Source organism: Salvelinus sp. IW2-2015, linkage group LG4q.1:29 (genome assembly GCF_002910315.2).
Source record: "Salvelinus sp. IW2-2015 linkage group LG4q.1:29, ASM291031v2, whole genome shotgun sequence".
Taxonomy (NCBI): Eukaryota; Metazoa; Chordata; class Actinopteri; order Salmoniformes; family Salmonidae; genus Salvelinus; species Salvelinus sp. IW2-2015.
Genome location: NC_036842.1, coordinates 13,030,530 through 13,043,012, shown reverse-complemented (window position 1 = coordinate 13,043,012; position 12,483 = coordinate 13,030,530). Strand labels below are relative to the sequence as shown.

Here is a 12,483-nt window from a genome sequence, read left to right as displayed (position 1 = left end):
AGCGCTCTGGAGCAGGTTTTCATCAAGGATCTCTCTGTACTTTGCTCTGTTCATCTTTCCCTCGATCCTGACTAGTCTCCCAGTCCCTACTGCTGAAAAACATCCTCACAGTATGATGCTGCCACCAACATGCTTCAGCATAGGGATGGTGCCAGGTTTACTCCAGATGTGACGCTTGGTATTCAGACCATAGAGTTCAATCTTGGTTTCATCAGACCAGAGAATCTTGTTTCTCAATGTCTGAGAGTCCTTTCGGTGACTTTTGGCAAACTCCAAGTGATGCCATGTGCATTTTACTGAGGAGTGGCTTCCGTCTGGACACTACCATAAAGGCCTGATTGGTGGAGTGCTGCAGTGATTGTTGTCCTTCTGGAAGGTTCTCCCATCTCCACAGAGGAACTCTGGAGCTGTCAGTGACCATTGGGTTCTTGGTAATCTCCCTGACCAACGCCTTTCTCCCCCGATTGCTCAGCTCTAGGAAGAGTCTTGGTGGTTCAAAATGTCTTCCATTTAAGAATAATGGAGGCCACTGTGTTCTTGGGGATCTTCAATGCTGCAGAAATGTTTTGGTACCCTTCCCCAGATCTGTGCCTCATCACAATCCTGTCTCGGAGCTCTACGGACAATTCCTTCAACCTCATGGCTTTGTTTTTGCTCTGACATGCACTGTCAGCTGTGGGACCTTATATAGACAGGTGTGTGAATTTACCACAGATGGACTCCAATCAAGTTGTAGAAACATCTCAAGGATGATCAATGGAAACAGGATGCACCTGAACTCAATTTCGAGTCTCATAGCAAAGGGTCTGAATACTTATTTAAATATGGTATTTCTGTTTTTTTATGATTTATATAATCCATTTTAGAATAAGGCTGTGTGCGACTCTTTATTAGTATAGCCTACATGGTGTATTTGACCAACATAAATTAACAAATGGCAAACAAACATTGCACTTTGCAGTCGTGTCATGAGAACAATTGAACCATGAAGTAAGCCCTCTTTTATTATTTGAAATTTGTTTCTGTCTTCCTGTGTTTTCATTGTTGGTCAATGCTTATACGATTGTTGCAGTCTTACATCATAAAACTTTTATATGGGTATGGCTTGTGAATTATTAATCTTGAACCAATAGCATGTCTTCTCAAAAGTAACACAAATAATATACATTTTTTTACTGAATATAACATTTGGTTTAAGGCAAACAGTGATTATAATAATATATTATCTCAAAATGAAAATCCTGACTGAAAAGAAAAACATTGATATAGTGTTGGCACAGTTACTTTGAATAAGAAATATTGAGATGGTACACATAGTACCGCATTGTAAAGCAAAGTGGAGGAGGACTGTGGAGAATGAATAGCTCTATCTCAGCATCTGGATCTCAGACTGAGGCACTGGAGGGATAGGAGACGTTGGAGGGTAGCTTCTCTCCACTTTCTTATGACACCAACGAGGGGAGAAAAGTGACCCTGGTTTACCAGAGAGGACTAAGGTCATACTGTAGGTTGTAGGTCTTTGCTGAGATGACAGGAATCTGAATGTTTTTCTCTTGGTTTGTAATATAGTCTATAGAGTAGGGCCAGGACGATACCAGTATCGCAAAGCGGATTAACTTCTTCAGGAAAACAGCCCTAATGTTGGAAACAAACATCATTATGTTGTCATCCAGAGTCCGATGTATATGTTTTCCATCTACAGCACACAATATTTTACATACAGTACAGCAGGTTTTTAAAGGACCAAAGAGATCTGCTTCGTGTATTCATTTTTGCCATGGAAAATATATTGCGATACTGGTATTGTCACAGCCCTATTGTAGAGGTGGCTTTCATCTGAATCAGAAGCCCAATCAGCCAGCCTGTCTGTGGGAGCAGAGGTGTGTGGTTTGCCTCAGTTCGTGGGAGCAGGGGTCTGTGGTTGGTCTCAGTACCCAGCAGCGTAGCCCCATTTCCTGGGGTCGGATTCAGCACGGAGCCGGTCCCCCTGGCGCAAAACTGCCTGAACCACAGCCCCTGCGGCTGTCAGGAACTCTGTCTCATGGTTCTTCAAAGCCAGACCTGCCATCACCATCTGAAGGAAAGCATACTCATTGTGACACTCCTTTTTATGCACTGTAGAGTATGTGAATTCACTGTCGTCAGTCATCTAACCCACCTTGTCAAACCCGGGCTCTCCCAGTGTGGTGTTGGGACTCAGCTGGTTGTGGATTCTGGGATCTGCCACAGCTTTCTTCAGGTCGTAGTTAAAGAACAGCGTGTTGAGAATCACCTGCAGAATGAACAGCCAACAATTCAGTCACAGACGACAACTTGGTAGAATGCAAAGAAAGTATTAGAGTACTTTCACACAGCGATGAAAGGGCATTGTAGCCTGATGTACCGTGGCAGTTGCCGTGGTGATCTTTGTTCCTCCTGAGCCCCCCACCACCATCTTGACATTGTTGCTCCTCTTGTCAAAAAGAATGGCTGGACACATAGAAGACAAGGGCCTCTTACCTGGGGAGAGATAACAAGGCAGTTAGGCCCATCCTTACCCACCATCAAGTACCAATTTCTGGCTATTAGAGCCGGGTGGTGAACTGAAAAGTGTGGCGTCTGTACAGATGTAGCCCTTACCTGGTCTGATGAAGTTGTTTGGTGAAGGAGGCACTCCAAAGCCATTGGTGATGAGGGGGGAGCTGAAGTCATCCATCTCATTGTTGAGGAGGATTCCTGTAGATCGTGACATGACTTTGGAGCCAAAACTAGGGAGGAAATAGAAAAGAATGATAATGAGGACTAGCTCCAGTTCATTTTTCCAATCAAATGTTTAACTGGGACATGATTCCTACAATTGGTTGATGGTGCTGGTGGCTGCCACTGCACTCCCGTCCTCTGCCACCACAGACAGATGTGCTGTCCCGTGGTTCTCGGGGACAAAGTACTCCGGCTCATAGTAGTTCATGTGATGGGTGGTATCATCTGTAATCTTCTGACGGAGGGCATCGGCAAAGTAATCTGAGGTCATGTTGCGGATGAGCTGAAGAGGCGAGGGGACAGGAGAATGAGTCTTAAATGAATGCCAAATAATAAAAATAACCATCTAGAACAGTCTAAAATGACGAAGCTGTGCTGGTTTGCATTTACAGAAATTTCAACATAGCAGCTGTACAAATAGTCTCTTGGCAGACAGAAGTTCATTTCAATCAATAATCCAATCAACTCTCTTATATGAGCATATTTAATAAAAGGGCTTACCAAGAAAACAGGATTTTAACATTAAATCCATAATGTTGCTTCATCTATGATTAGGCTATTAGCTGGCCAAATGTAGGCTACATTAAATATAACCATGTATTAGTGTGGGTTTTCAGTGAATTTATGTAAATCACGAAGCTCGTCTGTATTTCCTTTGGTGCAGGTGTAACCGATGTGAAATGGCTAGCTAGTTAGCGGTGGTGCGCGCTAATAGCGTTTCAATCGGTGAGACCTGAAGTAGTTGTTCCCCTTGCTCTGCAAGAGTCTTGGCTTTTGTGGCGCGCTGTGTAACGATGCTTCGAGGGTGGGTGACTGTTGTCTGTGTGCAGAAGGTCCCTGGTTCGAGCCCGGCGAGGGGACGAATGAAAGCTATAATGTTACTGTTACACAGGAATAGAGGTTAAACTATGATTTTTCATTGTCCTCGTTTCCATAATGTTGCCATGATTTTTTGGGTCTCTCTGCCGCTGTTTTCACAGACACCCAAATATCACCTTTGTTCATTTTGATATGGCCTATTAATCAACGAGACACCTGATATTTGTTACTATTATTTTGTGTTAGTATTAGCCATTGACACTGTTATGTTTAATTTCACATTGTTGTGTCTCAATAGGCCACTAGGCTAAAAATAGGAGTTGAGTGCAATTGTTGGGTCAGTCACCTGTAACTACTCATCCAATGGATTAAAGCTGAGAAAAATAAATCCCTGTCTTTTTTGTTGAGTGCTCCAACTCCTTTCTACTTGAATTAGTCCTTTTGTAAGTTTTTCTTGGCAAGCCCTTTTGTTGGATTTTTTGACATTGTTGCCAAGCATCCCTCTTACCTTTATTTATTTGCTGTAGCTCGGAGGCCTACCTGAAATCATATCCATATTAACTGTCTCCAATGAACATGAACTTATTGACCCATGACATTCCAACACATACAGTACTATGAGCCGTTGATTGAATATGATCAGTAAGTGATTGAGAGTACTATTGAGACTTACATCAGAGATGTTGAGGAAGTTTGGATCTCCCAGCATGCTTCGCTTGGCGTAAGCAAATCGGAAGGCCTCGACCATGCGGTGGTACGTGAGGATCTTCTTCTCAGTGCTGGAGACACTGTCTGAGGTGAAGTTGTATCCTGAAAACAGTAACCAGTGTAACCATAGCCACCATCTTTACATTTATTAAACAATAATACAGTACATTACATTTGATCAGGTGAAGTTGACATTCAAAGGGTTTACTCTCAATATAAAAGTTCTGTTCATTCTGTTTCCCTATTCCAGACTATCACTGTTAGAACTGTTTTAGCTCACAGCCATAGAGGAGGAGAGGATGGGGAAAAAACGAAAGAGAACTGTAACCAAATGGAATTGTTTGATGAATTTCAGCTGACAGGCAGTAGCAGAAGTCATGGTGAACTGTCAGGATGAAGGGCTTGAGCGGGCCCTGGCATGCCAGTGTTATGTGATTCCCCCACCACTCGTCTGTGTCCAATTAGAGGTAAATTGGTCAGATTAGTGTTTGCGGTAGAGGCAGAGAGCCACTGTAAGTGGGGCGGCCAGGCAGAGGAGCCACAGGAAGAGACGGTTTAGTTTAATTAGGGAGTTTAAATACTCTGGAATAAAGTTTCCATCTAATCCCCCGACAGACACTGTCATATTATATAGCTACTGTACTGGGAACCAGCAGAGAGAGGGAGTCTGGAGGAAGTACTCTATTGACTAGATATCCAATAGACTCTGGGCATTAATGTGAAGCTGAAACAGAGCTGGGGATGAGAAGAGGAGATGTATTTCTACACCCCAATTACTGGTCAGTCAGCAGCACCACCACCGAACAGAAGGTGGTTATTTATCTGAATATGCATTATCAAGAGAGAGACATGGAGCATACAGTAACGGGATGCGATAGACCAGGGCTGCTATAATGGTAATGAACAGTTCAGCATCATTTTCCGCAGTTAACAGTGCTGACGGAGCACCAGGCCTGCAGAGCAGAGCGCCTCGGGTGTGATGGCTCAGAAAACAATTATCTTTGGTTCTTAATTACTCCTATCTTGAGCAGCTGCCACATCTCTAATACATTTGTACTGTAGCACGAGAGTGACAGGCTGTCCAAATGTGACTCAAATATTTTTCCAAACCTCCTTAAATAGAACAGACACAGTTTGATGTTGTATACAACTCTGTGTCATCAGGTTGAAGGCTTACCATCCAGAATGTTGAGTATGAGGGACAGGACAGGGCCACTGGCTGGGGCGTTGGGCACATACATGATGTACTCCCCCACATTAGCATTGAGAGGACTCTCATCCAAAAAAGGCTTGTAGTTCTTTAGGTCATCCAGTGTGATGATACCATCTGAAACACATACCGGTAAACAGAAAATAAGACACTGTTTCTGTTAAGATGTTCAGCCAGCAGACCCTGAATGAAATTCTATCAAAATTGCAGCTTGTTAATATTTGGTAGATATAAGGGAGAAGCCAACCTGCTGACTGAATGTCCCTCACAAGGTTCTCTGCCAGTGGGCCTTCGTAAAAAGCATTAGGTCCCTTATTTGCTATTGTTTCATAGGTGTCAGCAAGTTTAGTAAAGGTGATGGTGTCGTTTTCCTTCAGGATGGTACCATTTTTGTCACAAAACACCTCACTTAAAGAGAGACCAAAAACAGAGATGTCAGAGACAACATATGAGACACTGAGCTCTCATGTTTGGGAATAAGGGAAAAAATCTTCTTAAAAGGGGAGTATCTCCTCATGTGAAAACTTGACCCTCTGTACAGTAACTCAGATCACCACTCCATATTATGTCTCCCTTCTAGGCATTCTTACCATAAAGCGGTGTCACCAGTGATGGTTTCCCTGTTCTTGGAGATAGCAGTTGCCAATGCCCTGCCCAAAGGAAAGCCTTTCCGTGCCAACTGGATTGCAGGCTGGAACAGCTCTCTCCATGGCAATTTTCCATGGCGATTGTGTGCCAGCTCGTACCCACGGATCTCCCCTGGTATGGCGATGGACAACCCTCCTGCCAAACGTTACTGCCAAACATTACTGCCAAACGTTCCTGTACAACTCTTATCTCTGTATCTTTGACTATCGCAAGGCCATCACTCATCGTAAACGTATGCCTTTCATCCATTTTCTGGTGTTAGGTAACTGGTAAAACATTACCTTTCTTGGCTAACTGGGTGCTATTCCCAAACATGTTCTCTGTCGCGTTGGCGGGAGCCGTCTCCCTGGAATCAATGGTCTCTACTTTTCCTTTGAAGGAAGTCAAAATCATCTTTACCACATCACACCAAGGTTTTACATCTCCTGTTTTTAGTTCAGGTGTCATTGTTGGAATTGTTGACATCATTAAAGATAAATATGGTGTAGTTTTAAGTCAAGGATTAGGGCTCTGACTGTACCAGTTTTGGCATCATAGATAGTGAAGAAGAGTCCTCCTCCAATGCCCATGCTGTGGGCGTTCATCAGCCCAACACACAGCAAGGCAGCAATAGATGCATCCACTGCAGAGCCACCTTTCTGCAATGTGTCTCTGAGATTTACAGACACACCCACGCCGAAAAAAGTTTATATTCAGTGGCCCTAATTTGCATACAAATGCACTAGTTCATAAAGAAACAGCAGGCAGTTTACACAGACAGAATGAATTATCATGACAAAACGGGAAGGATTTGAAATGACGGAGGAACATAAATAGACTCAGAAGCAGGAGCATATTTGTATGTTCAGACCAAGAAAAACTTGAGCCTGGTTTCTGCTATTAGGCCTGTTTGGAACAGTATGCTTTGAAACCGGTATCTTTGTGTCTGGATGTCTACAAAAACATTTAAATGAGTAATTTGTTGGTGTAGAAATGTTTGAGACTGGTACTGTATATACTTTATGTGTTTGTGTGAGAGTTCTTACCTGCCGATTTCTGAGCATGGGCCAGCATCAGCTGCCACGGCAGCCCTGGAGTAGGAATGGTCATTTGAGGTCGACCTGCTGCCCAGCCCAAAGAACACACCCACGAAGGTGCTCACGGCAGCCACCAGCAGCACCACCAGACCCACCACTATGGACTTATGGACCATCTTTCTGTCAGGGAAACACAGGAAATCATATTACAGTCAATCTCAATTGAAGGGAGTTATATAAACACATAGAAACACCCCCACACAAACGTACTCTCAAAATTGCAAAACACATGAGCAAAGGCAAAAGTCAGTGCAACACAATTGTACAGTGTGAGTTGTTGATCAATTCTTACATTCTGTTCAGGTATGAAACCATGCCATTACTACTCACCTCACTCCTCACTGACACAAATGACTGATGATTGGCTAAAATGCATTTATAATAATACGATTGAGGTAGCTTTTTTGTTGGACTTTAGTGCAGCTTTTGATATTATTGATAACAACCTATTGCTGAAAACACTTAAGTGTTATGGCTTTACATCCTCTGCCTTATCATGGATTGAGAGTTAACTATCTAACAGAGCCTATAGGGTTTTCGTTAATGGAAGCCTCTCTAATGCAATTACAGTTGAGTGTGGTGTACCGCATGGCAGCAGGCTTGGGCCATTATTGTTTTTCTGTTTTTACTAATGACCTTCCGCTGACCTTGAATAAAGCCAGTGTGTCTATGTACACTGACAACTTAACAGCATACATGTCGGCTACGACATTAAAATAAATAACTGACACCCTTAACATAGAGCTCCAGTCACTTTTAGAATGGGTAACTAGCAATAGGCTGGTGCTAAATATATTTTAAAAAGCAACATTTTTGGAACAAATCACTCACTCAAACCTAAACCTCTAGATATATATCTAGATATATTATTGAATAATGTGGTGATTGAGCAAGTTGAGGAGACTAAACTGCTGGGTGTAACCCTAGATAGCAAGATGTCATATAGACTCAATGGTTGCTAAAATGAGAAGAGGTCTGTCCATGATAAGGCTTGCTTTGCTTTCTTCACATTGCTTTCTTCACATCTCAGTCAACCTATTTTTGTCGCACCTGGACTACTGCCCAGTTGTATGGTCAGGTGTGACAAAGAAGGACATAGGCAAACTGCAGTTGATCCAGAACAGAGCAGCAGGTATTGCACTTAGATGTAGTAACATGAGAGCGAATGTCAGTAACATGCATGTCAATCTCTCCTGGCTCAAAGTTGAGGAGAGATTGACCGCATCACTATTGCTCTTTGTGCGACGTGTTGATATGTTGAAGGTACCGATCTGTCTGTTATCTTGAGATGGGAGCATCTGCTATATTACTAAATTGTGATGTAAATGTAGTGCAATGTACAGTCATCTATTTCATTTGTTTTGTTTTGAGTTCTGTTTGCCTCGGCAGCAGCTAATTGGAGATCCTAATAAATACTAATACTACTACTATTCAACAGTGTCCTAACCTTATCTAGAGAGTAAACACAATAGTACTCCTTTCAGTATATCAACCCAACAAGATACACTTTTCCCCTAACTACACTGAACAAAAATATAAACGCAGCATGTAAAGTGTTGGTCCCATGTTTCATGATCTGAAATAAAAGATGCTATAAATGTGCACCTTGTACACAGGTGCACCTTGTGCTGGGGACAATAAAAGGCCACTCTAAAATGTGCAGTTTTGTCACACAACACAATGCCACAGAAGTCTCAAGTTTTGAGGGAGTGTGCAATTGGCATGCTGACTGCAGGAATGTCCACCAGATCTGTTGCCAGAGAATTTAATTTTAATTTCTCTACCATAAGCCGCCTTTAACGTAATTTAGAGAATTTGGCAGCACGTCCAACTGGCCTCAAAAACGCAGACCACTTGTAACCACGCCACCCCAGAACTTCCACATCTGGCTTCTTCACCTGCAGGATCGTCTGAGACCAGCCACAGCTGATGAACCAAAGGAGTATTTCTGTCTGTAATAAAGCCCTTTTGTTGGAAAACAATCATTCTGACTGGCTGAGCCTGGTTTCAAAGTGAGTGAGCCTGGCCCCCAAATGGGTGGGCCTATGCTCTCCCAGGCCCACACATGGCTGTACCCCTGTCCATTCATGTAAAATCGCTAGATTAGGGCCTATTTAATCTATATAAATTGACTGATTTCATTAAATGAACTGTAACAGTAAAATCATTGAAATTGTTGCATGATGTGTTTATATTTTGTTCAGCATAATTTATTTTGTTGAAATCTGAGACTGGGTTTACACAGGCATCCCAACTCTGATTTCTTTGCCTAAATATTTGCAAAAGATCTGATCTGATTGGTCAGAAGACCAATTATTGGCAAAGATCTGAATTTGTCTGCCTGTGTAAATGAGGTCCACTTACTGAGGGCAAGGTTCACTTGACTAAAGAATGTAATAAAAAGAGGCATATTTATTTAAAAACAGGCATAAACATTTAATACAATTTGATTCTGACCTTGGGGCAATGCTAATAACAAGCTTTGACATGTTGCGATAAGAACGTTAAACATATTTATATTAAACAGTCACACATTGGTGAGAGGGTAGTCTCTACCTTTTGAAAAGGAAGGTTGTTTTTGAAAAAAAAATATACAGTATATATCTAGCTGGTTGGAAATTTAAATTCAGATAAGAGCCTTTTGATGTACTTAATGAGAATTTTCCATAGCTTTTTTAAATTCATTTTTATTTAACCTATATTTAACTAAGCAAGTCAGTTAAGAACAAATTCTTATTTACAACGACGGCCTAGGAATAGTGGGTTAATTTCCTTGTTCCGGGGCAGAACAACAGATTTTTACCTTGTCAGCTCGGGGATTCGATCTAGGCAACCTTTCGGTTACTGGCCCAATGCTCTAGCCACTAGGCTACCTGCCGCCACAGCTTGCACTGTACTGTATAGATATTGTACATACAGTGCATTCGGAAAGTATTCAGACCCTTCCCTTTATCCATATTTTGTTACGTTACAACCTAATTCTAAAATGGATGAAATATTTCTTTCCCTCATCACACACAATACCCCATAATGACAAAGCGAAAAGTGTATTATTATTTATTTTTTTATACAGTATTTACACAAATATTCAGACACTGTGCTATGAGACTTGAAATTGAGCTCATGTGCATCCTGTTTCCATTGGTCATCCTTGAGATGTTTCTACAACTTGACTGGAGTCCACCTGTGGTAAATTCAATTGATTGGACATGATTTGGAAAGGCACACCTGTCTTTGTAAGGTCCCACAGTTGACAGTGCAAGCCAGAGCAAAAAAACAAGCTATGAGGTTGAAGGAATTGTCCGTAGAGCTCAGAGACAGGATTGTGTCGATGGTCAGATCTGGGGAAGGGTACCAAAAAATGTCTGCAGCATTGAAAGGTCCCCAAGAACACAGTGGCCTCAATAATTCTTAAATGGAAGAAGTTTGGAACCACCAAGACTCTTCCTATAGCTGAATGTCTGTGTCTGTGTTGAATACAGAGCAGATTTGATACATTAACAACAACAGTCGATGAAAATGATATGCTCTTTATCGCTGAATCAACACCCCAGTGTGTCAACACCCTAGTGTGTCACATTCATCAGTAGATACTAGCACCAGGTGTAGGTGAGTTATTGTTGAATGTAGAATGATAAATTCACATACAGACACATCTCAGCTTCAGTGGGCAACACTGAACAGTCACCCACGCACCAAACTGCCCATCTAGTGTTGCCAAAAGATATGACCCGTTCTAGCTGACCATAACTCTCTCACCATTGCACATGATCACAACTCACATACACAACCCCCATAGTTAAATATTGTCATCATATGTTTTCAAACCCTTTTTATTTTACAAATGTCATATCATAAGCTACCAATTACCCATCATTGTTAAGGAAGAATATTTCCACTGAGATGCAGACTTTTTACAAGGACTGACTGACACTATTAGCTATTTAGTTAAGGACATTTGGTAAATATATTGACACTGAATCATTTATTGACTTGACTGTTTCCCAGTAACAGAGAGACCTGTTAATTGTTAGAGAAGCGCGGATGTGTTGCCTGCATCAAACCCTACCTCACTGCAGAACTGTAGCTACAATATATGTGAGCACACTGTAATGCAGCACATCCCTCTCTGTGAAGCTTGTGCTGCCTGCGGCCAACAAAATTAAACCAGCAACACAAAAGACTGGAATTTCTCAGCCAGATAATACCTCCCTTCAGTGCTATGTATTTACTGCCATGCAAATTCCTCAGCCTTCAAAGCAACAGCGTTCAATGCGTGTAACATCTCTGGACACTTTCTTTAGCTTATGCAGCACAGGTGCAGTTGATGAAAATACACAAACCAATCAGACTGAATTATTCCCTGTCCTCACTCTTTATAGCATTTTTGTTGTTGTTGTTGCAACGATTGAGCTGTCCATCACCCAAATAGTAAAAGATCAGATCCTTCTCTTACCTTGGTGTCTCTCAGGCCTCTGGAACAGACTGGTTGCCAGTGGGTTTCTCACAGTCCTCTGAGCAAGTTTGAGCAGTACATAGCACCATGTAGGCAATAGCTCTCAATGTGTAACTATTACAATGCCATTAAACATTAACCTACGCCTCCATAAAAGCACCTCATCGGTGGTACTGTGGCAAAAGCAGACAGGAACATTCAGAAAAGATTAAAATAAGACCCACCTCTCTTATGAGGGAATTCATTTACAAGTTAACATCAACATAAAACCATCTATGATGCCGTTTTGTTGCCCCAGAGACTGGATGTCTGACCAATAGGACAAATTATCTCTTTAACAAATAGACTGCTCTTGTGCACAGCTACGCACATGGAAGATTAACCACATGAAGCAAAATGGTTGTTGGAGATGAATTCAAACAGGTTAACTGCCATGATTTGAATGTGTAATGTGCTTCTAGAAGCGCTATCTTTTAGCACATTACCAATGCAGCAATCTACCACATGAAAAGGCATAGCAGTGTGGTACATTGCTTGTAGATCTCTTCTCTTGTAGTCTTTTCTGAGAACAACACAGCTGGATTGGTTTTAATGTTTAAGTTCAATGGGTGCAACAAAAGTTGAGATAGTATAAAAATCTTTAATAACACTCCTATATTGCTGAGTTTTATAGATTCTTCATTTTTTTCATTCGAGAATGACAACATCACCTCATTTCACAACAGAATTGTGGTTTTATTTCTTCTTGACACGTAGAATATATTATACAGTAACTGCATAATTGATTTTCTCTTTAGGTTTAACTCGCCTATTAAATGTGATTACCA

The 12,483-nt window shown here is 41.6% G+C and overlaps 1 protein-coding gene across 1 annotated transcript; it reads right to left on the bottom strand.

Moving 5' to 3' along the window:
* Positions 1 to 1,480: 1,480 nt before the first annotated feature.
* On the bottom strand, positions 1,481 to 11,742 carry LOC111961483 (glutathione hydrolase 1 proenzyme). Its single transcript, XM_023983792.2, has 13 exons — positions 11,657 to 11,742; positions 7,150 to 7,320; positions 6,645 to 6,775; positions 6,406 to 6,495; positions 6,067 to 6,259; positions 5,724 to 5,884; positions 5,444 to 5,593; positions 4,232 to 4,368; positions 2,835 to 3,022; positions 2,620 to 2,747; positions 2,384 to 2,499; positions 2,159 to 2,272; positions 1,481 to 2,074 (listed from the first exon to the last, which is right to left on the bottom strand). Exons 2-13 carry the CDS (start codon positions 7,314 to 7,316, stop codon positions 1,928 to 1,930), a joined length of 1,722 nt encoding a protein of 573 aa, XP_023839560.1. The 5' UTR covers positions 7,317 to 7,320; positions 11,657 to 11,742; the 3' UTR covers positions 1,481 to 1,927.
* Between the last annotated feature and the right edge of the window lie 741 nt (positions 11,743 to 12,483).